The sequence below is a fragment of the Panthera uncia genome, chromosome A2, assembly GCF_023721935.1.
Source record: "Panthera uncia isolate 11264 chromosome A2, Puncia_PCG_1.0, whole genome shotgun sequence".
NCBI classification, from domain to species: domain Eukaryota; kingdom Metazoa; phylum Chordata; class Mammalia; order Carnivora; family Felidae; genus Panthera; species Panthera uncia.
The window spans coordinates 82506296-82533549 of NC_064816.1; the positions used below are offsets into that span (position 1 = coordinate 82506296).

At 35.6% G+C, this 27254-nt stretch overlaps 1 protein-coding gene across 4 annotated transcripts in view; it reads right to left on the reverse strand.

Annotated features, from left to right (window-relative positions):
• The window catches only part of HGF (hepatocyte growth factor), a 77821-nt gene that overhangs the window by 36514 nt on the left and 14053 nt on the right, over positions 1–27254 (reverse strand). For 3 of the 4 annotated variants that reach the window (XM_049641354.1, XM_049641353.1, XM_049641356.1), the window contains 3 exons: positions 22748–22890; positions 16969–17089; positions 15466–15584 (listed from right to left, as the gene is read on the reverse strand). In XM_049641354.1, the coding sequence (XP_049497311.1) occupies positions 15466–15584; positions 16969–17089; positions 22748–22890 (383 nt within the window). The remainder of the gene's footprint in view (positions 1–15465; positions 15585–16968; positions 17090–22747; positions 22891–27254) is intronic. The other variant, XM_049641355.1, reaches the window with a different exon arrangement.

Sequence of the window (27254 nt, forward strand, 5' to 3'; positions counted from 1 at the left end):
TCCCTCTCTCTGCTCCTCCCCTGAGAGCATGCATGCTCTCTCTCTCTCAAAAATAAATAAACATTTTAAAAAAAAGAATATTCTAGCTTGACTTTATCTAGACTAGTTTGAAAGAACGTCATCTAATAGCACTTAAATTTCCTGATTCTGTCTATTCATTCATTAATATTAGATGTACAATCTTTCTATTTATTAATTTTTATATATTTTATAATCACTTTTCCTACTTTAGAAATTGACAAATATCTATGAGTACTATCGTGAACAATCAGGGAAATTAAAAAGCACTATGCTGTAAGTTTGGTCATAAAAAAAGTAAGAAAGGGAAAAGTTGATCTACAGAGCAGTTATCTTTTAAAAAATCAATTTAGGTGGCTCAGTTATTAAGGGTCTGACTCTTGATTTTGGCTCAGGACATGATCTCATAGTTTGTGAGTTCAAGCCCCACGTCAGGCTCTGTGCACACAGTGTGGACCCTGCTTGGGATTTTCTCTCCCTCTTTCTCTCTCTCTGCCCATCCCCCACTTGCTCGCGCGCTCTCTCTCTCTCTCTCTCTCTCTTTCTTTCAAAACTAAAATTGCTTAGTGTTGACACTGTTTTAAGTCAATTTATTGTTATTAATATCTCCATTCCAAGTTTATACTTGGAATATACTATATACTAAAATATAGTATACTATATATACTAAAATAGTGTATTTTTGAAAAAATCTTTAAAGGCATTTTACTTCCATATGTCACTATAACTAACATATGCTGAATAGACAGTATTTCTGAAATGGCTATACAATTGTTCCGAACATTAGTTTGTTTAAATACATACAAAAGTTGGTAATGGCATTAACCACTGGTAATGGTAATCCTCCAGTATAATAAATATATTCTAAGCTATATTAATGTTTTAATCAATTTGTTGGCATTAAAAGAAGTCAGTTGTTCCTAGGCAGATTTATTTCATGCTTTTTTCCTAGTCCAAATATAATGCTTACCACATTCCATGCAGATCATAAAAATCTCAGTAACAAAGTATAAAAAGTACAAAATTAAAATTTCACTAATTTTAATTCAAGTGAAACTGAAAATATTTAAGGAGCAACTAAAATCCACACACCTTCTCAAAATATCATGAAAATATTTATGGCTTAATAGAGTAAAGTAATGTAAACTCCTCAGTTTCCTTTACAATCTAAGTGGTCATTAATGATGCTTCTGTATAAAACTCACATTGCCACACTCTACAACAGCTTCGGATTTGAATAAATATCTTTGATTCATACATTCTGGAATTATATATATCATTTCTCAAAAGAATTCAGAATTAGACGTGTCTTCAGAGGCTAAGGGTGTCTATAAAAGTTCCATATTTAATAGTGTAAATTATTTTTAAATGGCTCCTCAAATTTATTTAAATTTATTTATTTCTTACAAATAATCACCACCTAATGGGACTTAATGTTTTATTTCATTGAGTTCCATGCAAACTAAGTGGAGCCTCAGTTTGGCGTTATTCTATGAAACTCCGTGAAAAAGGAGGAAGAGTAATTAGTGACCACTTCAACCATTCGACTAGGTTGTATAAACAGATTTCCATGAATTGCCCTTCTAATAACAGTTCTTTTTAAAATATGTTTTTATTTCTTATGTATCTCTTCCACACTTTTATTTTTTATTTTTATTTTTTTAAGTTTATTTATTTTGAAAGAGAGACAGAGAGCCACAAGGGCAGAGAGAGAGAGAGGGAGAGAGAATCCCAAGCAGGCTCCACTAGGTCAGCATGGAGCCCGATGCAGGATTCAAACTCACCAACTGTGAGATCATGACCTGAGCAGAAATCAGGAGTCAACGCTTAACCAGCAGAGTCACCCAGGTGCCCCTTGGCAGCTTATATATCTACTTTAGGGAATAAAAAATTGTCTCAGAAATACATTAAATTAAAAGGAACTTGAAATGGAGATAAGTAAAATGTCCAGAGATTGATCTGTAAAGTGGTCATTGAGAGTTGATTTCTGAGAATTAATATATACTGATATTGGTAACATACAGTAATTCAGGAAGAATAAAAATTATTGGCCTGGAAGAAATGACTTGTATAGAAAAAGTGCTACTTAACCAAGTCCTTTATGATTTCAATATTAAAGTTATTTGATGGCACAGACAGTAAGATGGATTGTATACATCCTCAGGAACTATATTTTATCAAAAGAAATACCAACAAGCAACTGTATTTCTGATTATTTGAGTTAACTGTTAAATGAGTTGAGAATACTGAGTTGGGGGCAGGGGGCACATCTTTAAAAGGTGATAACTTTAGACAGTTAAAAGGTCAAGCTGGTACTGACATATTTTATATCTAGTTACAAAACTATGATGTGAAAAAAGACAAAAACAAATGTCTCCAGAGACCCATCAATTCATTAGCTTAACATTTTAAGAAGAAAAGTTTTTAATCCCCCACCTGTTGGGCACAAGTTCCTGGGAAACAAACTTATGACTTCAGGATGCAGAACCCAGGCCACGGCAGTAAAGTCAGAGTTAGGGCATAGAACAAAAGTACTTCAACTGCTCTTCTCAGAGACCTGATTGCCTGTCTTGCGTACTTTACTGTCTTGCTTTCCTATGTATTTGTGTGTGTTTGGTTTTATTTATTACTGTCCCATTTTTCTCAAATGTTACTCTAACATCGTGAATATGTAATCAAAAAACCCAAACTTGACGATTTTCAATGTCAATCACACCTGCCTTTGCTTAGGTATGTGTCCATCACATCTCACTGAGAACATAGCTAGAGGCTGAGCCCATCAGAAATTACCAAACTCTGCTCCTTGGACACTACGATATCAATATAAGATTAAAAACAAATATAATTTCTAGAATGTGTTATTAGACAAGAATAATTGGATCATCAATTTTTTTTCATAAATACCTTTGTGAAGTGACATTTTGTAGAAATAACCCATGACAGTTAAAATTTGAAACCATACATAGAGACTTAATGTCAAAACAATTTTAATTGAACTTTTTTTATAAAAGGGGAGATAATTAAATAAATATTATCATAATTCATGAGGAACTCAATACCTAGAAAATTCAATGAGTAACCACATGTTCATGTTTAGAAGATATTAACAGGATGGGATACTTGGGTGGCTCTTTAGGTTTAGCGCCCCACTCTTGATTTCAGCTCAGATCATGATCTCACAGTCCGTGCATTCAAGCCTCAAGTCAGGCCCCACATTGACAGTGTGGAGCCTTCTTGGGATTCATTCTCTCTCTCTCTCTCTCTCTCCCCCCCTCTCTCCCCCACTCCTCCCCTGCCCCACTCATGCACACACTCTCTCAAATAATAAATTCAAAAAACTTTAAAAAAAGAAAATATTAAGAGGAATCATAAAATTTTAAAGCTAGTTCAAGATGAAAATTTTCCTAATTTGAGGGAAAAGTTTTCAAATTTCAAAAACCCTAAGTAAAAAAAAAAAAAAAAAATAAGACTCCTTGAATAAGAATATTGTGGATATTGTGGAAGACATTTCACTGCTGATTCATCCACTAAAATCTCAGTGTCAAGTTTAGAGACCTAATTGTTGGTACTAACTTTGTACCTCAACTGCAAAGTTTCCTCAAAAAAGATTTAATTAAAGATTCTTTCACTTTTAAAAGTAGCAATCATAAAATCCTCATTTGGACAATTTTGTTGAACAGTTTTTTTTCTAAACTTCCATTAGTATAATTTAAAAACTTTGATATAAATTTAAGGAGCCACCAAATACTCACTTAAAGACAGTGTTAGTTAAAATGAGTAAATAAAACCCACAATTTTGGATTTGTTGTAAACAATTTGGATTATTTAACAGATTCTAATTTGGAGGTGGAAACTCAAACCTTTGGAAATTACAGAAATTACTGCACATTAATAAAAATACAACATAGTACAGAATAAATATAACTTTTCATTAGGCCTTTCTATGGACTGAATATTTATGTCTCCCCCAAATTCATATGTTGAAATCCTCATCATAAATGTCATGGTATTAGGATGTGGGGTCTTTGGTAGGTGATTAGGTCATAAGGGCAGATGCCTCATGAATGGGATCAGTGCCCCTATAAAAAAGACACCACAGAGTTCCCTCACCCCTTCCACCATGTGAGGAATCTTCTAGTACTTTGATCTTTGACCTCTCAGCCTCCAGAACTGTCAGAAATAAATGTCTGTTGTTTATAAGCCACCCAGTCCATAGTATTCTGTTATAACAGCCCGAAGTAAGACAGGCCTCAACAAGACATAAAAAAATATAATTAATAGTATTCTTTTTGTTTACTTTTGTTTTAATAAGTATCCGTAACTTTGAAATATATACCTCAAGCAATTTGATGGTTATGATTTTAACTGCAAACAAGCAGTATTGAGATAATATTTTTCTTCAAAAAGTGCTCTCTGAAGTTAGTGAGTCTGTATTTATCCCATTCGACATTCACTGCTAAAAGTGCCTTCATAAAGAAAAGCTATATAATTCTGGTGAAAATAAATATCATAGGCCAAAAAAAGATATATTAGTACAACAAGGTAACTAAATAATTTTCACCACTAAATAGGAGTTATTATGAAATTCCATACAGCTGTTGAACACATATTATCTGATGAGGATCATGTGAATGATTTTTCATAGACCATTTAACTGTGATACAAATGTTCCTTCTTTATTGCCTACGTACATATTTCCTACTCAAACAAGATGAATTATTCCTGAACTGTAATAAAATAGAGTCCTTTACCTGTCCTACTGTATAAATACCAAAACTTGATGCAAAAACAAAACAAATGTTTCATGCCAGTTGATTTGGAAAAAGCTATTAAATTTTGGGAAAGCTAGTCCTCTGGACTTAATACTTTATAACATGGGACCTGAATAAGGGAAGACTTTGAGGTCTCCCGTGGCCAAAGTGGTAAAGAAAAGAAGCACAGAAACGTCCCTAAATATCAGCTGCAGTTGATCAAGTTTAGCCAAGGCAACATGTGTATATCTTCATATATACAAACATGTTTGCAATTTCGTGTCTACCAAGCACACTGAAAAATCCGAGAAACTCACAAATAAGAGAGCTCCTCACAAATAAAGCATTTTTTTTAGGTGTGCCTGTGGTGGCCACCCTTTGGAAGCACATGTAAAGATAGTTGTATGATCTTTCATGACCTATGAGTGAAGAAATGTTTTTTCTTTGATGATTGACATAAAGTTTTCTGTTTGGAAATGCTTTTTATAAAAACAACATTGACTACTGAAATTTTGCACTGTTCTTTTACAACATAATCAAATATAATGGGTACCTCTTGGAACATTAATTTCACTTTGCTGGTATGGATGTGTTATGATCTGATTGCTATAATATCTGGTGGGGACTTTAAGGTTTGAATAGATTTTCTGAGAGAATGAACATTAACTGTTATGTGATGCTTGGGACAGACATCCTGCCACCCAACAGAAAGACCACTAGAATAAGATGACAAATAATGAATCTGATCCATTTTCTCTGTGGAAGTCTCGCTGAGTTTTTGTCGAGAAACTTCAGAGCCCTGATGGAGGTCTGTGAGAGGCAACTGGAGAATACAAGTGCACATGCATATTACAGACAGCCATGCACAGAGTTCCATAAGCTTTCCATGAAGGATAAGTAAACCCTGACATTTACAGTCCCCTTTCTCCCCCAAAATCTAGATATCCCAGTGGTGATACACTGTTGCTTTGCCTATAGCTAGGAGCAAGTTGCTCCACAGGCCATTGGACAAATACCTCATTATTCCTTGGAATACTTCTGCACAACCCACTTCTATTCCCACTTCAGCTACTGAAGAGCAACTGAAACATAGGATTTACTTTATGGTGGTCCCTAGAGATTGGGAACAGTGTGTAAAGCTATTCTCCCATCAACAGACTTGTGCTCTTTGGTCCGCAAATGGCAGGATCAGGCTCAATGAAAATTTAAAGAGCTTCTTGTTTTAAAATTGACATGGGAAAGTAGTATAAAGACTCCAAAGTACAAACCTCAAATTGCTTGCACGTTTGCTTTCCCTATGAGCCTAGAATTCCTATCTGAAGCTTTTCTTTGGACTTTATCCAAGCCTTTACTGGTATAAAATGCTCAAGAGACAAGACTTTCACGAAAGGTCTTCGGTTCTATACTCTTATTCCTTAGAAGATGACTTGAAAAAGACCTCCAAGTATAAGATCTTTCCCCTGAGAAAGGGTATTGATGGCATTGTTTTTGTCTGACTCAGAATACAATGAGATTTCATTTCTATGAATCTCTGTTCTAGCCTTGGATAAAATAACAAGTTCTGAGAAATAAACAGCTTTCTTTAAGAAAGAAAATAATGTGCTAACATTCTTTTCCAAACATATAAACACACTCAATTTTACAAGGTTAGATATTCTCTTAAAACCACACCAATGTAGATTGATTACTAGAAGGAAGGATTCTTTTTATTTATTGTCAAACACACCTGTATTAGTCTGCTTGGGCCACCATAACAAAATACCACAGACTTAAAAACAACTGAAATGTATTTCTCACAATTCTGGAGGCTAGGAAGTCAAACATTAAGGTGCCAGCCAAGTTGGTTTCTAGTGAGAGTACCTTCCTGGCTTGTAGATGGCCACATTCTCGCTGTGTGCTCATAAGCAGTAGAGAAAGAGAGAGAGAGAGAGAGAGAGAGATATCTCTTACTCTACTTATAAGGCCACTAATCCTATCAGATTGGGGTCCCACTTGTGATCTCATTTAACCTTAATTACCACCTAAATGCCCTATCTCCAAATACTGTCACACTGAAGATTAAGGCTTAAATGTATGAATGTGTGTGTGTGTGTGTGTGTGTGTGTGTGTGTGTGTATGGCAGGGGGTGGGTGCATAGTTCAGTCTATAACAATACTTTGAATAGAAATCTTAGCTATCAAAGATCTGCCTAGGTAACATTTCTGAAATGGAGAGTTGTTTCATAGGTATAATGTTTTAGTTACACAAAATGAGTAAATTATAGAGACCTAGAGATCTGAACAACATAGTACCTGTAGTTAACAGTGCGACACTGTATACTAAAAAAAAAAAATGTTGAGAGTAGATCTCAAGTTAAATGTTCATACACATACATTAAAAAAAGGAGAGTAATGGCAGGAAGAAGTTTTGGAAATCATTGATATGTTTATTACCTTGATTGTGGAGATGGTTTCATGGGTATATGCATATGATCAAATCCATCAAATTGTATACATTAAATATGTACAGTTTATATTAATTGCACCACAGTAAAGTTGTTAAAAATAAATAAAATGGCTCTGGACACATATGTGTCTAGAATTTTTAAAAAAAGAAGAAAATGGAGGAGAAAAATAAGGCAAAACATGACAAAATATGTCTATTTTTTGGTAAAGAAAAAGCCCTCCAGACAACTAACAACAAATGAACAAAAGTATCTCAGGGAAGCATGAAACCTCAGGATGAGTTCAGGATGAGTTGATAGGAAGAAAGCATTAAACAAATCTTCATGCATGGCAATATCTGAGAAAAGCTAAGTTGTCATATGAAAATCTAGAAGCATAAAAGACATTCCAGGAGACACACACACACACACGCACACGCACAAACACACACAAATGAAAAACTACCACTATATAGGAATGTAACATTCATTCATTCAACAAATGCTTGTTGAATCCCCGTCTTGTCTAAGGCAATGTGCTGACCCAAAAAGAGACATGATCTGTGTTTTGATGGAGCTTACAAATTTTGATAGAGCTATTAATCAAATAATTTCAAAAACAAATGTAAAGACAAGGCTCTGAGAAGCACATAGGAGAGGTTTATTATGGTATAAATATATACTAAGGAATTTGACCAAGTCAGAGAAGTCAGATGAAGAAATGCTAACTGAGGAAATAGTAACTGAGTGGAAATTTCAGCAATTAGTAGCTGTCAACTGGGTGAAAAAGAATAAAAATTTTTCAAGGCAGAGAAGAAGTTAGGAGTGAAGGAAATATAAATGAGAATATAGAAAATATGAAGCATAGGAAGTAAGCTATTCTGGCCGGAATAGAGAACCTTGGAGAGAAATGTGGTAGTATATGAGGTTAGAGATATGGGTAGGGAAGTAAAAGATGGTTTTGCTTTGTCTTTGTTCTAAGGTAGAAGGAAATCATTGAAAGGTTTTTAACTGGTGTGTGTGTGTGTGTGTTTGTGTGTGTGTGTGTGTGTGTGTGTGTGTGTTGCTAGGGATGGGAAATGATAAACTCAGATTTTTATATCATTCTGTTTGTAGTATGAAGAAGGGATTGAAGGGGAAAACTAGTGAATATGGATTCATCTCCTTTCAGAAGGCAATTTAAATATTCAAGAAGAAAAATAACACTAATGGAAAAAGGAGAGAGTGAAATGGTTAGATTTGAGACGTATATACAAAATAAAATTGACAGTGGTGGGTCAAATGTGAGGAGTGAAGGAAAGATCATGTCTAGGATCATTCTAGGTTTTTGAACCTTAGATGTAATGGTGGTATCAGTCATACAAAAGAGAGCTTGAAAAGCAGACTAGACCATCCTACAGGATAAAAGAAGAAAATCAGAAAAAGGTGATAGATGATAGAAATCTCCAACCAGGTGATTTTCTCTTGGTGAGAACTGGAAAACAATTTGACCATCCAACAGGTATATGCTAGTTAATGTATATCCTAATGGGACCACATCAGCCTTACAGGTCTGACATGTAGCAAAAAAGCTGTTTGCAGAGGAACACCTGGGGTTCCAGAGGTCCTTTGGGAGATCTCGGAGATCAAAACACTCTATTAGGACAATTCTAACATGTCATTTGTGTTTTATACAGTGAAATTCCTAGAACACTTGAGGTTTAACGTTCCAGAAAACTGAATGCAAAAGCAAATGTGAAACACAAAGCCATCTTCTAATTAAGGTATCAATTGAAGAAATTTGCAAAAAATCTGAATTTGCAGAAAATCTAAAACACTGCCATTGTTCTCCCTATTTTTCTGACAAATATAGTTTTCATTTTAAATATGTTGTATTTATTAGCATCCAATGAGCTCGTCACTATTTTAGTGAATTAATATTCTTTAAATTTACATTTTAATTTCTAATGCAGTACATATAGATTCGTATAGCTCACATACACAATTTGGGGCTCTCAATAATGGTAAAGAATGTAAAGATATCTTCAGTCCAAGAAGTTTCTGAATAACTGATTTAAATAATCAAGAAGATTTTCTATGACAATCAACCAAATTATAGCTTTTCAATTGCCAGAGAAGTATTTTCACTTCAGAAAAATATAATTAGTCCAAACAAATATTATTATTTCTCTCTAAAAAGCAGTGAACTAATCTATGGAACTGTTATTCAGAATATAAAGTTATTATAGTGGAAAACCATAAGAAAATCAGAATTTCACTCAGGTATTATACAGGACTCCCAATCTTGTTATATATTTGCAATGTCTAAAGTTCCATATACTTGGAAATCTGTTAAAAGTTATATAGCCAGGTAGAACCAGAAGTGGATAGTGCAGAGCAAAGATCACTCTGTGGAATACATGTGAAAGATGGTCATGGAATTTTTAAGGGAGAAGATTGATAAAGACACCCACTAGCCCCTTCAAGCCGCCATTTTAGAATTCACTTATATGCAGTTCTGCTCACTCAACTCAGAGTTTCTCAGGATAAATTTGTGAAATGATTCCCCTTATGGGACTCAGTGGGCCTACCTCAACATGGCAATGATGGATTTGACCCAAAACTAAATTTGAGTGACACTGACCCCTGGAATGATTGCTTTGCATATGCTCATGTTGCTGGAGAAGAAAGCCCGGTAGAGTAGAAAGAAGACAAAATAGGAGTAAGAAATGGGAAGACATTCAGGGGTGTGGCCACAGAATACTCTCAGAAGCAGTGGGAAACCATGGACCCTGCTCAAAGGGCTTTGTACAGGGATGTGATGTTGAAGAACTATGAGCACCTGGTCTCTCTGGATGAGGATAACTAACCTCCAGAAGATGGGATCTGCCCTTGAGTTTCTTCATATTCCCTCCTTTAGGAAGTCTCTGCACTGATTGATGGAGATAGAAACCCTATTGACTCAGAAATGGAAAGCTTCATGATGCAGCACCTGGACTTTAAACTTGCCCCTTCAGATGATCTGCCCACTCCATACTACATCACGTGTGGTTCCAGAGCTTAAGTATGATTAAACCTTACGGCAACTTTAAAGTATTCAATTCCCTCTTTTCTACCCCTGTGCTTTTGATTCAGTGATTCTTAGTAGAAAATTAGACATGCACATTATGCTGTTCCCTATGCATTCAGAAGGACATAGTCTATTCATAAAATTTTGAAACCGTTTTTCAGCTTTATTGAGATATTAATTGTCAAATACAACTGTAATATATTTTTAAAAATTTTTTAATGTTTATTTTTGAGAGAGAGAGAGAAAGAGAGAGAGAGAGAGAGAGAGCGAGCATGAGCGGGGGAGGGGAAGAGACAGAGGAAGACACAGAATCCGAAGCAGGCTACAGACTCTGAGCTGTCAGCATGGAGCTCGATGTGGGACTCAAGCTCACGAACCATGAGATCATGACCTGAGCCGAAGTCGGACGCTTAACTGACTGAGCCACCAGGCGTCCCTGCAATTTATTTTTTAAAAGGTATATAGCCAAGATGTTTGTGAACTGTTGCCATTTAGGTAGAAATCGCTTTCTGAGGAACATGGTGCAAAGGTTTACTGAGAAGGCCTGTCCCGGCCACATTTGTCAGGTGATGAGCAACATTCCCCTTCACTTTCTGGGATACGTCCACTGATTCTAAGATTAAAAGGTTGGGAGCAAAGGGACAGGAACTAATTTGTGGCTCATTCAGCTTTTAACAAATAAAAGGAACAGATAGCAGTCATCAAAACCTTGGCTCCGAAAGGTGTGAATATGCCAATGTCACGGCAATGTCAGCTTTTACTTTACTAGTTCTTGCTAGTGCTCTGAAATTTCATTTTATCATAGACCTTGGTGTGTTTTGTTCACTTCTATACACCCAGAATCTAGAAAAATTTTTGAGGTATGAGAGCTAGTCAGTAAATATTTATTGAATAACTCCTATGCAAAAGGGACCGACAATCTTCTTTGTGTTTTCTGTGTGCTCCCTGGAATTGCTGTTCTGGAGAAGTTTTTTCTGTCACTATTTACTTATGACTTTTCAAGACCTTCAGAAAAGACTGAAGTTGGATGTGCTATGAGCATAGACATCGAGCACCTACATCTCAGCATAAGCAGAACTCAGCTTTCTTATCTTCCTCCTCAAAGTTACATCTCTCTCAAATATGCATCATCTACTCAGTAACTTAGGATATATGTAAGACTTTGCTCTTTCCCTATCTCGTTTCCCACTATATCCAATTTGTCATTACATATTGGACATTCAGACTCTTCAGTATCATTCACATCCTTCCTCACCTTGTTATGCTCACTGTTTACGGCATTAATTCACATTACTGGCCTGTTCCAATCAGCTCTTATCAGACCCACCTGCCTCCTGTCTCAGCACTCTCCTGCCAATTACTGGAAATATATAGTGATCTTCAGTTGGTGGAGGTGTGTTGGTTTTTGCTTTTGTTTTTTGTATTCCCATTACTAAGAGAATTTTGAAAACAAAAATTTATGTTCTCCCACGTTTTTAAGTTGACATCCACATTTTTTATGGTAAGTTTAAATAGCTGCAAAAGATCTGATTTCTAGTGTATGTTAACTACTGTCATTTTTATACCAAAATTTTTATATTGCACTTTAAAAAAGATTAGTGGAGTGATTTGATATCTACCTGTTCTTGGATAAATGTATATTATCAAACTCTTTTTCTCCTTGAATTAGTATTTCTATTCCACTTTACCCATAGAATGTTATTTGATTTTTTTTTACTTTTAACTTTTTTTTTTTTTTTGAGAGAGACAGAGAGAGTGAGCAGGGGAGGGGCAGAGAGAGGGAGAGGGAGAATCTCAAGCAGGCTCCACACTGTCAGCATGGAGCCCAATGCGGGGCTCAAACTCAAACTGTGAGATCATGACCTGAGCTAAAAGCAACAGTTGGATGCTTAACCAACTGAGCCACCCAGGTGCCCCTGGAATTTAATGTATTTTATGTTGGAGAGTCTTTTATTCTTAACCCCATCATACTTTTCTCAAAGATTTTTATATTTTGAAATTTATTTAAATTTTTTGTGACCATAGTATTCTAAGGGATAAATACACATGTACCCTACACACACATACGAACACACTTGCACGTATGTATGTATATATTCCAGATAGAGTTGTGTAATTATTAGTAGTACATAAATGATAGGCAGCATGAATATATAGCATTTGCAAAGGTCTCTTTGTTTAGTTTCCCCAAGGTTTTACACCCCAGGACAATGTACCAAAATAAAATTCAGGAAGGATGGGTAGTTTGGTTTTATTCGGGAAAGTAAGAAAGAGTAATTGTGAATGAGAAGGTAAGATTTTGAACTTGACTAACTCCTTAGGAATATGTACATCTCAAGCAGAAGATTTGGGGAAAGAATTAATCTGGAAATAAAAGAGCTAGAATTTGAGCCTCTAAGCTGTCCATGTCCACAGACCCCTTTGAGAGTTTTGTGTTCCCGAGGGCTTCACAGACAGCAATCTGGAGGCTTCGGTAACCAGCTTATGTTGTACAACAAAAGTGAAGAGATTTTGCAGGTATAAGTCAGGTCCCTAATCAGTTGACTTTAAGTTAATTAAAGGGAGCTTACTTCAAGTGGCCCTGAGGTAATCAGATGAGCTCTTTAAAAGAGTATGTAGAGCTTTAAAATAACTATTGCCCTTTAATTAGAAATTGCCGTTATTGTACATGAATATTCAAGTGGCATGCTATTCAAAATGTCTATTACATTATATTACACCTATTCCATGCTATTGTTTTGTCCCTGTATCTCCTTGACAAACAAAAATTCTTTTCTAAAATATCTTGTGATTTATTGTTAAATTTTGAAGTTAATGTTAAGGCTTTTAGAGGATTTGTGTAATAAAGAAAAATTTTGAAAATTAAGAAATTAAAAAAAAAATAAAAGAGGATTTAGAGGTCAGAGGCTGAAACTAGCAGAAAACTCTGCCATTATCCTTGAAGAAGTAAAATTCTCTGTTGTGGAGAGGGTCGTAGAGTAGGAAACATCAGGCAATCTTTCGGAGCTCAGGACCTCCATGCTGTAACCACAAGAATTCTGCCAACAACTGCTGGGCTTGGAATGGGATACTGAGTCTTAAATGAGAGAGTAGGTCTGGCAGGCACCTGGGTCATGGCCTTGTGAGATCCTAAGCAGAGAATCCACCTGAGTCATGCCTGGACTTCTGACCCACAGAAATTATGGCATAATAAGTGTGTGTTGTTTTAAGCCACTACATTTTGGTAAATTGTTATGCAGCAATATAAACCTGTTCCACAGTTGAAAGCACCACCAAATGTCTTACTTTTGCATTATATGCTTTGCTATAAATGTAAGCAAGAATATTCACAAAACCTTATCTCTTATGCTTTCCAGAATTGCAGAATATCAACTTCCATTCATCTGAATAAGAGTATAGTCTCCAAGTATACTTTTACAAACTAAAAGCTTTCCTGTAATGAAATATTTCTGAAATATTCTCCATGCTTAAGAAATGATTTTATTCTTCACTATATGGGTTTGGCTTACATGTTCTACTACCATTTTCTTAGCATTACCATCCTATACACACAATTCTCTGTTTAACAAAGCCATCTGAATCACAGCATGTTAGTTGCATAATTAGCCAACACTTCTTTGGACAGAAGAGAAAAAGAAATCTATCTGGTAGTTAAGAAGCATCATATTTATTTTATTTCTTTTCTCTCACAGTGTCTTTTAAAATCACCAAATACTGGTTGGAAAAGAATAGGAGGGCAACAGTGACTGTGCAGATGATTATGCATGTGATCGTGTCTGTGTGTATGTATTTATACTGATCCTATTCCTGAGACGATTTACAGGAGTGCCTAAAAGCAAATATTTGTGCACACAAAATGGAAGGGAAACAGTTGGTATATTGTATCTAAGTAGTCTAAAATGGTGGGAAGATTAATGAGATTTTAGAAGTCAATGAGTGGAACTACCTCAATGTATACAGAGAAACACTGTCACAGAAGTCATCTTTTATGCCAAGGGACCAAACAGATATTTCAGTTTCCTTAGAACATTGCGTTCACACTGAAAGTCTACCAGAGTCTGCGGTTATTTCACACATGCCAGACATGTCCTCCTTCTATGGGCTTTATTTGAGTTGTCCAAAACATTTCCTCTTATTAGCAGGTCTAGGTGGAGAGAGATTTACCTTGGCAGTATCGCAGTGTGAATAATGTTGAATTAGGTTTGTTCAAAGGGATATCCCCATCATGCTGCTCTAGGAAGATATGCAACTACCTATCCTTATCCTCATAACTGTCCACTTATCATGTAGGGTGCTGGTACCTTATCTTATGTAGATTATTTCTCTTTGTACATTCCTCTCTATATGCATATCTTTATGCTGCCAAGCCCATTTCCAATGTTATTATACCTTAGCAAAGTCATGGAATTCTACTAGTCTTAGAGCATTTTAGGATCCAGCTGAAAAAATAAGACTTGTACCCATAGAAATTAAAGCATGCCTATATCTAACTATCCAGTATTATTTCAAAGAGTGAAACTGTGTAAGTTAACCATGGAAGAGGGGACCAAGCATACAGATTTAAAGAGCTACCATAAAGCAAGTGAGGTAAGAAGCTTTTACCATAAATTCAGGAGTGTTGGGTAAAGGCCAGTATACAGAAAATGACCACAGCACAGCTAAAAGACAGGTTTGAACAGAATACAGGCTGCGTACGAGGTCAGCCAGAGGGGTGGGGATCAGCTACTAGAGATTAAAGATGTCTCTGAGATTCTTCTATTAGACTTGTTATTTTTCACCGCAGCCTCTGTTGTTCACCAGAAGAGGCTCACAGTCAGCTGACAGCTCATGTTATGTCTGGGGAAGAAAGGTATGGAAAGGATACCGGGTTGGAAGGTAAAAATCTAAGGTCCTAGCTTTTAAGGCCCTAATGACATTATGATACTGCACACAGTCCCTGATCTTTTTTCTCCCTCTGTGGATGTTTTTTAAAATAACATAAGAATGTTTAGGCCTTCATCATAAGCATAAATGGTTTGTGTTCACTTGCACACTTATCTCTTTCAAAACAATGACTCTGAAAATTCAAAAGCCTTGGATAGAATTATGGAATGCATTCTTAAAATATTAAAGCCTACACCCATTAAAGCATCAAGTAAAATAGTTGTTAACTTGTCTCACTAATAATCGCCTGCTTAGATCCAGGCTGAGAGGAAAAGGAAGCAATAAATTTGACCCTAACTTACCGCACATTTTAATTGCACAGTACTCCCAGGGGGTGTCAGGGTCAAGAGTATAGCACCATGGCCTCGGCTTGCCATCAGGATTGCGGCAATAATTATCATCAAAGCCCTTGTCGGGATATCTGCAAACCACACCAAGAAAAGTGTCATGTAAATCTGCCTGGAAGCACCACCCACCCCTCAGTTCACAAAGTAACTTTCGACGGAGCTTGGATACTACCAGCTGGGGAAAGAAGAGATTTCCTGTTACCTTACAAGAACTGCTGATTATCAACTATTGCATATGTTAGCAATGTTATCTAGTAAGTATAGAACACATCCCTTTGCTAATAAGTTAGATTCATTTGGTACCTGTCCACCAGGTTGAGCTCCCAAACTGAATCCCCTTCTCACAAAGCCCAGTTAAGGACAGATTACATAAACACGACCTCATGTAGCCTGCTCACTAAGAAAACGGGTCTTTTTCTGGGGCAGGCTTAAAGTTCAAACTGAAAGTTAGGTTTCAATAGTTCTGTTACTAATGATAGATCAATTTTGAAAATAGAGCCCTTCTAGGTCATGCCCTCACCTCCACCATGGGAGAGAGAAACTCCATTACACCACTTTCTCTGTACCCTCCTCCCTTTAAATTAATAGGGTCCTGAATTGGTGACTTGATTTTAATTGCTACCATATTCCTCCTGCACTCACTGAAAGGACAAGAGATTCACTTAAACACACACACACACACACACACACACACACACACACATACACACACACGGAGTTTAATTTAAGAGAAAAACAAAAAGATAAGAACAACACTTTTCATAAAGATGGAAACAGAGCTTCCCTTACAATTGCATTTTCATTCTTTATAACAAAAATAAAGACATTTTTGTCAACTAAAATATTTCATGTGAAAGGAATGAGCCATAGTAGACATATTTTTTTTTAACCATTTAAGCTCAAAACCTATTCCTGAGGAGAAATGTAGACGTGGTTGCCTGACTTCTCCAGACTGGCGATTTCAAAACACACTAGGATAAAGCAGCCAAAGAATTGTTTGCTCCATCTTTCATTCCCTGTCTACGGGCATAACCTATGTCATGGTGTCACACAGGTGACCCCACTTTACCTAAGTCATTGAAGATGTGGCTTTAGAAGGACATTGGCCTGTATTTAGCAATAATGCCTCCTCCCATAGCTTGGACTGTGGTCATTACTTAATGGATCTCTGTCTTTTTCCTGCCATGGAAGGGAAAGAGGAAGCTTCTGTTAGTGCTCCCCTTCTGCCCCCCACTGATGCTCCTCTGTTTCGGACCATCCTGATTTCAGGGACTCAGTCTCCTCAGCAGAGACCGGTCAGAAGTGGGGCCAGCATTCTCATATGCCTGGTCTGAAGTCCCTTTGCCCCAAGACTATCCAGAAATCATAATATAAGGAGAATTTCTCTAGCAGTTTGTCATGGAGCAAATAACACTTTGTGAAAAGAATCATTGGAAGCACGATTTGGTGGTATTTTACCTTTCTGGCAAGAATTTGTGCCGGTGTGGTGTCTGACGATCCCAGCGCTGACAAATCTTGCCTGATTCTGTATGATCCATGGGACCTCGATAACTTTCCCCATTGCAGGTCATGCATTCAACTAATAAAATTAAAGTACGGCATGTTAATTGCTTCTGACAGCAAAATCAAGAACACCACCATTCCATTGAAAGAACAGTAAATCACCTGTTTAGCAAAAAGATTTTTATAACAACTTACATACCATTTTAACGTTGAATTGGGGTCTAATGTCCATAAAGAGTGGCATAAAATACTCCCTACAGAACTCTTCATATAGTTTAAATGGGATTTGTATAGTTAATGTCATAAAAACTTACCACAAGGCCAGGATGCTGCCTTTCTAATTTCTCAGTAACTGTCCAAAAGATACCCAGACTGGACATATAAGATACGCCCTTGGGATCGGCCCTTTGTTGGTCTAAAATGCAAAGAATTTCAGTGTCTGTACTGACAACAGAATAATTCTCTTCTCTCAACTTACTCTCCAAACACATACGTAGGAAATATACAACTTACACTGAGTACAGGTTATACCCCGGCAGTTAATGTCAAAGTGAGGACCAGATAAACTTGAGAGATCAGCTTCAAACCTAAATCTGGTACTATTCAAAGAATGGGGTTATTTTAAAAGAACAAATGATGGCTTCTTTCTGTTACTGAATAACCATGTCAAATACCTGGGCAGGCTTACATTCTTAACTAGCCTAGGCTACAAGATGACCTGATATTGAACTCCTTGTACTCAGTGTTTTTATAATGTATAAGCTCATGTAATTATGCAGGACCCTACTGATGATTCTGTGAGGTTAATTAATAGTTCTCTTCTGGCTCGCCTCTTATGTCACACTGAAAACTCTGAATCACATCAGCTAGCTGAAAACGAGACTTCTCAAATGGACAGGTTGATTTGTAGCACAGCAGGCATCCTGTGGAATAAATCATTGGTTGGCTTTCTTACGAATCCGGCAAACTTCCCTGAACACATCATTTGTATCTTGTGACTACTGATCATCTAACTTTAGCCAAAGCAGGGAAAAGATACGGATGTTTAGCTTTATCCACTGGTATATAGCCTAATGAGTATCTGTAATAATTTGGGATATAATATTCGAATAATCACTTCTGTACCTTTGATTTGTATAATCTAATAGGACATTAGATTAACTTTCTAGAACATGAGGCCTTTTGGCTTGATCCATCTACTTCTTTTAATGTAGCTTAATCTATGAATGATGACAAGGGACCAATTCAGCTTCCTCTCGTGTGATTCCAGTATTCCCCAGACACATCTCAGCTTTCATTCGAATGGGCCACTGACTTATTTAGTTCCCCTTTTCAAAAGAATGCCAAGAGTGATATCTTCACAGAAAACGATGTGGCATTTATCATTCTTTGCTCCTTTGTACTTAATGAAAAAGTAAACATAATACTATGGTCACACATAAGAAATAAGTATCTACATGTACAATTTCTATCCTTGTATAGTACTCAGGAATCAGAATATATCTATAATGTATTCTTTAGCAGATGCAGTTGATGAGAGTATATCACTTTCTAATGAGAGTACATATAATTATTTTCTATGAAGCTGTATTGTGGGGATTATTATAAAACATTTTTCCTGGACTTTAGGATTTTTAATTTTCATAAGGAAAAATAGTTACACAAATTAAACAGGTGATTCTATAAGATGACCACTCTACAGAATGAGTGTAGTAGATCAGTGCTTCTCCAAACCTTACTGTACATAAAAGTCACTGTGAGATCCTGTTATAGAGCAAGTTCTGATTCAGAAGATCAGAATTGAGGCATCAATCAATAGCTCTCAGGGGATGCCGATGATTCTGGTCCTTGTAGATCATAGTAAGTAGCAAGTGTGTGGATAATACATTCTATTCGAAAAGTCTTAAGTGTTTTGTGGCAATGGCTTTTTAGGAGAGAACAGATTTTACTTGGAGACTGAAGGATGGATGAGATTTGGATAGGCCATTATGGAGCAAAATAACATAAAATGGTACAGAAACATAAATTTACTATGTTACATTTATAGCAAAGTGAAGAGAGAGTTATGGATTCAGTCACAAACCTATGGAGCTATTTTTTAAAAATAATAAAAGTTAGCAAGAATAACATTAGGTTTTGGTAGGCAATGAAAGTCATTGATGGGGTGGGAATTAAATGTGTTCTGTGATAGAACTGGGATGGTAAATATATTATAGTTACAAGTTCTTTGAGTACTCAGTACTTTTAACATATAAGACATCATTTGATCCTTGCAATGAGGAAAACAAGGCTCAAACCATTTTTAAGGGACTTACCTAAAACAGAAAATGTCAAACCTGTGCCTGGAACACTGGTCTTCTGACCCACAGTTCAGTGTTCATTCCATTCTTCCTAATTATCTTTTTGTCCCATGCTTTTGTTTCCTATGTGTTCTAATTGGTCATACTCTTAAGAAAGACTCATAGCAATAATTTTAGAAAGTCGATCTCCCTGGCTTTTATAACATTATCTTCATTACCCTCTGCCTTCTTGCTTACAATAGGTTGCCCCTGTTGTATTGTCACCTATTGGAGGATGGAGAGAAGGAAAGCAGGTAGATTGGCCATCTTACCCAGGCTGAAAAGTTTGTTGTTTTACTACTGCATCAAACCATCAGGTTACTTATAAAAAGTACCTCAAGAAAGCCAAATTTTAAACTCATAGTCACTTTTCAAACTTCCAGTATTCTAAGAAACTTCTAAGTTGTCCAAGCTCAAAGTCAAGCAGTAGGGATGGAGATCAAGTCCATCTCCTCAGGGAGGTAGGTGGAAGTTATGATCTATACAACACTGCAGAAGGTGAGGATTGGCCCTCTTGATCTATTTCCTTTGGGCTCTGTTTTGCCAGTGTACTGTTCAACCGTTCTAGCAAGTTTATCGCTTAAAAACAGAAAACAAAAGCAAAATGCTGTCCTAGATGACATAAACTCAAACTAAATAAATGTTCCTATTCATAACTAGAATGGTTTTCTTAAATATATTTCTGGCCTAAATGAAAGTAGAAAACCATATTAACTGCACATGGATTGTAATATAAATAAGATTAATTTAGTATCTCTCTCATCATACTAACCAACTCACTCAAAACCTATTGTGTTCTGTTTTTCTCAGTCATAAAACTACAAGTGATCTGAGTTTACAGACTCTACAGACTAAAACTGAAACAACTATTTTGAGAATCCGTGCCGGTGCTTACTTCAGCAAAGCTGAATGTTTGAAATATGGATTGTTTCACAAAGCCACATTTATAAATAATTGTTTCATTTAAATCTTTGTTTTTAAGGATCTTTCTCCACAGAATATGAAATTGTACACATAAAGTTATAGCAGAAGTATTTGGGATTTTAAGTGTAAGGCATTAAAAATAATGATTATGATTTAATAAAATATATTTACTTGACTATTTGACAGTCATTAAAAAAGACATCTGTTTCAATAACTGAAGCTAATGTTAAAGCAAGAAATTGGATTTTAGATACCTCAGTTTTTTACAGTATTTGAATTATAATATTAATGCTATTTTCTTTACATAATTGTTCTAAGTGTGATAAAAGTACTTGTTTTCTTTAGGAATGCTTAATATATTTCAAAGATTAAATTTTTAAAAATAACATTAATCATTGGATATCAGATATATTTCTTTTATGAGCCAAACATTCAGATGCATTTCAGAAGATTATTTAGTCAAGAGTTAAATATGGTTACAAAAATCTCAAAAAATACACTTACATTATTTTGTATATTTTGTATTATCCATGTTATAAACAGCTGGGGTTTTTTTTCCTATTAATTATTGACAGTGCTTTTTATTTTAGATCTTCTTCAGTAAAATCCTGCTAAAGGATTATTCAGTATAGTGTGAATTTAAATATCACAGCTCAATTCACACTCCCTGAGATATGTTTAGCCTACAGGGCAGGTAGGTGTTTGTTCACTCATAAGAGGGCTATTCTAATACTGTCATATTTCTAATTGCTTCCAGAAAAAGCATATCTGCAACCTTTAATGCCACGGTGACCAACAGCATCATGTGCAATTAATAGTAATGAGCAATGCCCTTTTCTAAGGGAGGTGTAGTGACCTCAGATTATTAAAGGATAATAGAGATGAACATTCTAATGTGATGAGGATAACTGGAAACAGGATTTTTCCAATTACTTCTTTTCTAGCACATTTTTTCTACATTGTCTATCAGTCCAGATCTATGCTAGTGTATTTTGATGAAGGTTGTTATAAACCAGGGCTGAGAAATCTCATTCCCACATGAACTAGACAGGTAACATAAATGCTAAGCTATTTAAAGTTGGACCAAGTTACGTTCCCTTGAAAACACTTTCTCAGGTCAAAAAAAAAAAAAAAAAATGAACAAAACTCCTTGCAATTGACTTTCAACCTCAGAAAACTGTGATATTGGAGAGTTCCCAAAAGAGCAAGGGTTTTTCTTCCATGTGTAAATTTAAAACAAATATTAATTACAGATTTACTCATACAAAACAGACTTGTGCATAACGTTATCACAGATCAGTTTATTATTTTTAAAAGAGAAGAAAACAATGAAGAAGTTATAGTGAACAGAATATGATACGGAATGGAAAGTAAGAATTTACAAACACAGATGGAACTGGCTCTAAGCACATGAAGTCAAGAATTTTAAATTAACTAACAACAGAAAACAAGTTCACCTTCTCCGTGACAATTAAGCTAACAATGGCCTTTTTTATGTGATAAATATCAACCTGGTATTAAATGGATATATGGAAAAATAGTTCCAAAAAAATGTGGTTAATAACAAACAGATACTATAAAAGTTGGACAGCATTCCAGCAGCCCCCTACCCCCGAGTACGTCGAAATCCTACTAAACTTCTCTCAGAACTTAATCCGTGTTTCCTTTGGATTTTTAGAAGCTTAGTTTCTGACAAAACTAAAAAGCCAGCTATTCAGTAGCCAGGTAACTAAGAAAAATGAAACCACATCCAATGCTGAAGTGGTTACTCTTCCTTCTTGTCAGGCATGCAGTTTTCCAGTGCAAGAGGGGGGACAGTGCCCCGTTATGCTGCGAGAGGAGGTGAAAACAGGCGTGGACTTAGGGTGCCTGCCTTCAAGACAGCTGGGGAGCTACTACTGCTTTGATCTCTTCAGATGCTATTCTCAGTGGTGTTTAGTGTCAGTCTCTGTGTCAGATTTGCTTCTCACCAAAAGGCACACGGGGGGGGGGGGGGTGGTATTGAACTTTCAGCGACCCCTTCCCATATTCTCTTCTGGGTTCATGTACTCTTGCCACACCACTTCAGAGTAGGTTTGACAAAATTTCTGCAGAAACAGGTGCTAGATGGATGGAATTAGCCTTACTCTTAAAGAACTAAGCTTCACTGGGTTCCTTTCAGGTGGTGTATGGGAGCAGATTTTGAGGTATGTGAACTCAAGACAGTAGATGAGGAAGCCCAAGCTTTTACCCTCCCCAGAGGGATGCCTCAGGCTCTGTTGAAATTCAAACTCATAACCCTTTTGCATTAATCTGATGATAATCAGTTTTTAAGATGTCAAGTAAAAATGCTCAGATAATTATCTTTAGTTGCATTTGAATGAACAACATATTTATTATGGTTTAATTCGTTTCTGTTAACCTTTAATGTGAGATGCAGTTCTACAGAAAGCGGGAGCAGAGTGCCCCACACGGCATTCAGGTTCATTTACCTTCTGAACACTGAGGAATGTCACAGACTTCGTAGCGTACCTCTGGATTGCTTGTGAAACACCAAGGTCCCCCTTCTTCCCCTCGAGGATTTCGACAGTAGTTTTCCTGTAGGTCTTTACCCCGATAGCTCGAAGGCAAAAAGCTAGTTTTAAAATGATAATCATTACAGTATAAGAGCATGCAACTTTATTTTTGGCCTATTAATTTTACTAATTAGTGGGTATGTTTTTCCTGAAGTACAGAAATCATTCTAGCTCAGACTTCCATATATATTAACTGAAGTTCATTTTCATCCATTCTTAAAATACTTAAATTTTATAAATACTCACCTGACTGAATTCCTACATTCAACACCATTAACAATGACTCATCTCTGGATTTGCTAAGAGCCAATCATTCTAGAACCTAACTGAAGTTTTCTGAACCACAATTTCAAAGCTCCACTTGAGCAAGGCCCCTAGGAGAGAATGGAAGAAACACTGCAGAAGGCCTTGAAATCTCACTCTTACAACGTTTATCCGAGATAATTATTTGTTTGTTTATTGCTTTTCTTATAAAGAATAGCCCCCCCTTTTTTTCTGCACAGTTGAGAAACAGGTTGATGAAGTAACACAAAGGGTCTAGAATCAAATTAAACCTGGATTCAAATTTCAGTTCTCTCTTTTCCCAACTGGAGACCTCAGCAGGTAATTTAGCCTCTCTCAGACTGTGTTAGCAAACCTGTACCCGGAGCATAACCCTAAGTTCATCACATCTTACACTTTATATGTTATATGTTTTGAGAAGTTCAAAGAGATGACTGGGTAATCAACATTCAGTAAATTCTACTTATTGTTAAGCTCACTCTGCTTAGTAGTCTTTACCTTGTCATAGTGAAAAACAGAATTATTTATTCCCTTCAAAAATTTGACTAATTTGCACTGTGGGGTTTGATGCTTCCAGATTTAGTTCCTAATAGTTTGCCATTGCGTGCAGAGACTATAATGCATCACCTTCATTTGAAATGTCTAATATCCTAGTTATCGTTTTCTTATTAGCATAAAGTATTTCAACACAATATCAGAAGAATCCAAAGCCTCTTTTATTGTTTAGTACTTCTTGTGGCATTGGCCTCATGATGCTTTCATCTGCTAGATTGCACGTAAAAAAATCACAAGTAAGGAAGAATATATATCTGTGAATAACACTAAACACTGCTTTGAAAATCTGGTTACATTTTCAATATCCGGTTCATTTGTTGCTATAAAGCTTTATTTCTACTCTCACTGATTCTTGAATTCTAAATGGTGTTTAAATTAGAGTGAAGTAAAAGGACTTTAGTCTCTAAGTAAAAACCATTCAAATGTGTCTCGTACCCACTGAAACTTATTTAGGAATCATCATTTTTTTGTTATTATGTGACATAAAATATATATGGATGTTCATTGGGTACCAAGCAATATTTTGCAATGAAATTCTTTCATTTGGACATGAAATACACCATAGTTAAGTCTTCAGAAAACATAAAATATTGGTCAAAAAGAAAAAATCTATTCTAAGAGACTTAATACTAACCAAACATTTTCAAGGAAACTCTTATTACTACAAAATCCGAAATGTCTTTAGATAAAGTTTATTATATTCATACTACACTAGCATTTTAAATATGGGGAAACAAAAATTAGACATTAGGCCATATGATTGACAAAAATTATAATACAATTAAAGCTCATCATGATTTCACAATTCCTAATGGTATTTAATTTTCAAAGGAAAGAGAAGTCCTTTTTTTTCTTCAGCCCTTTTATTCCAGAATAACTTAAGATACCTTTTGTTTATTCCATTGCTTGAAATTTTCTTTTTTTTTTGGCCAGTTTTTCAACTTTTCATAGTAAATATAACAAAATACTCATTTTTCTGATAGAATCAAAACTAACCTTTACTTCACATTTTTTTTTCATAAAGTAATGCCTAAATTTACCTAAGAAAATGTTCCTGTAGCTCTATTTCATTAAAAAATAGAGTAGTAATTCAGGGGAAGTAATAGAATAATTAGTAAAGTAGTCTACAATCTTTAGACTTCTCTAAAGTATTTGTTTTACACACACACACAAACACACACATATACCTTTCCTCTGGATTTGTAAAGCTAAAGAGAAGCTGTGAAAAAGTAGTGAACGAGTCAGTCAATGCTTTAGTCGTAAAAATACAAGTAAGGAAGAGAGAAAAAGTAGAAATCAAAACTAAACATGGCAGAAATATGAATAAAGTTTTCTCACTGGAGTTTATAAAAGAAAACTGAAAAGGAAAGATGCATTGCTTTCCGTATGAAATTCCTCTTTAGGACATGCAGAGGAAAGAACAGTCTGGCCATCTCTTCTTTCATTCTTTGGTGTAATAAGGCTTTTTACCCAGATTAGCTGGTTTTCTTTTGTGTCCTGAGGGATAGCCTGCTTTTCTTTAGCATCCTAGACTCGATCAAGGGATGAAGCCAGCCCTGTTCTTTTCACTTTTATGTGTTCATTCAACAAATGTTTATGAGAACCTATTACATACAAACCCAGTCAATAGGCTCTGTAATAAACTTTTATTCACATATATACTATTTGTGGTTTTTTTTCCTTGTTAACAAGGCTTTAAGAGAGAGAGTAAAGAAATATTTAAAACTGAGTTATATCCAAATATACTTTGAAATATAAATTAGATCTTCTGAGTGCTAGCCACCTTTTCTTTTCTTTTAATATAAACTGCATTCATAGGAAACTTGATCTAGTCCATCATCTGCTTCATTAATGAATGCTGGTGGCCAATGAAGGATGTAGATGTAGATATCAAGTCACCTGATTTTCTGGCTAAGCTCCTATACTAATTTAATCATCTATCATCATCTTCCCATTAACCCACTTGAAAAATATTTCAATCTAGAGTCAACAATAAATCACTCCTCCAAACAGATATATATATATATATATATATATATATATATATATATACCTTTTTCCATTTCCCATAAAGTTAATCTGTAGGTAACACTTAACTTAAAAGTGTTAAGCTCTCATGCAGATATTCCAATAAGCTGCTAATTGATGAAAATTGTTACTGTTGAATGCGAAAAAAAAAAAAAAGATTTGGTTAAAAGCAAGATCTTCTCAGCCCTAAACCACTATATCACAAGGAAATGTTTGTTGGTAAAATAGCTGATTGGACCAAGAAGCCAGTTCCCAGGGAGATCTATTTCACATTTACTCTTCTAGCAGAGAATCACAATCATAGAGAATTTGGGTTGAAATAAGACCTCTACTGGGTCAGGCCAGTGCACTCAACTAGGGTAGGATTGATTTCAAATGCTATTCTTTTGTTCATGAAAAACTTAGATCTTGTATTTAAATAAAATGTTTTCTTCATATAGTATCATGGGAGAGACACCATGCAAATCCTCATGAGAGAACAAAACAATTATGTGTATCTATCTATCTATCTATCTATCTATATATATATATTTGCTTTGTAATATAAGCATAATGCTGTATTTCAGAGGTATTTGTCTATTATCATAAGTAACTAATTTGGGAAAAATTAGTTGTTTTCTGCTATTGAGACTCTGTAAACTGATCAGCTTGGCCACTTACTAGCTGGTGTTAATTAGGCCGGATCACAGGTTTGACCCCAGCATAGAGCAACTAACTTCTTTTCTTTCTATGTGGGCCAATTAACTCATCTCTGTTTACAGAAATAAAATCATGTTGCATAATTATGCCCCTCAAAAATGAAAGAAATGGAATAAAAAGCGATTTAATCAAGGCAAAGTCACCACCACTATTGCAAAAGCAGATCACAGCATGTGACCTACTGCTCGGTGTTTTGTGCCCTGTTTCATGTTAAAAACACAGGCTACACAGTGACACTGGCTGAGCTCAAGATTCTGGCCATCACACTTACTAGTTGTTCATGACCTTGAAAAGTTACTGAAGCCTTTTCTTCTTCAGTTTCACCATATATAAAATAGAATTAATAAAACTACTCACTATGTGGTTCTTGGGATATTAAATGAGATAAACAAGATAAACTGCTCAGCAAGATACTTGCTCCTAGTACACTAAACTTGCAATGCATTTAATAACCAGAGAGGAGAATTGTTTTAAACTACTTCAGTTCCTGTTAAAATTATTTGTGAAATAAGTCTTGACAAACTGTGGCTATATTTAGTTCCTTAGTGGGTATTAGAAATCTATGTTTCTCCTCCATGATGATTAAAACTCTCAGACTAATGAGCCTCTGGATGCTGTGTTTACTCATCTTTAAATAGCATTCATCTGTTATAACGAACACACTTCTCTGAAGTGTAGACATTTAATTTCCACGGAATGAGAAGTTTTCTCCAGTTATTAGTCAATAGGTGAAATGGGAAAGCTGGTCAATCTGTGACATGAGTTATTAGCAGAGGTTCTCAATTTTGGCTGTGCTTTAAAAAAAAAAAAATACCAGTGCCTGGATTATTTCCCTAAAAGATTCTGATTTAATTGGTGT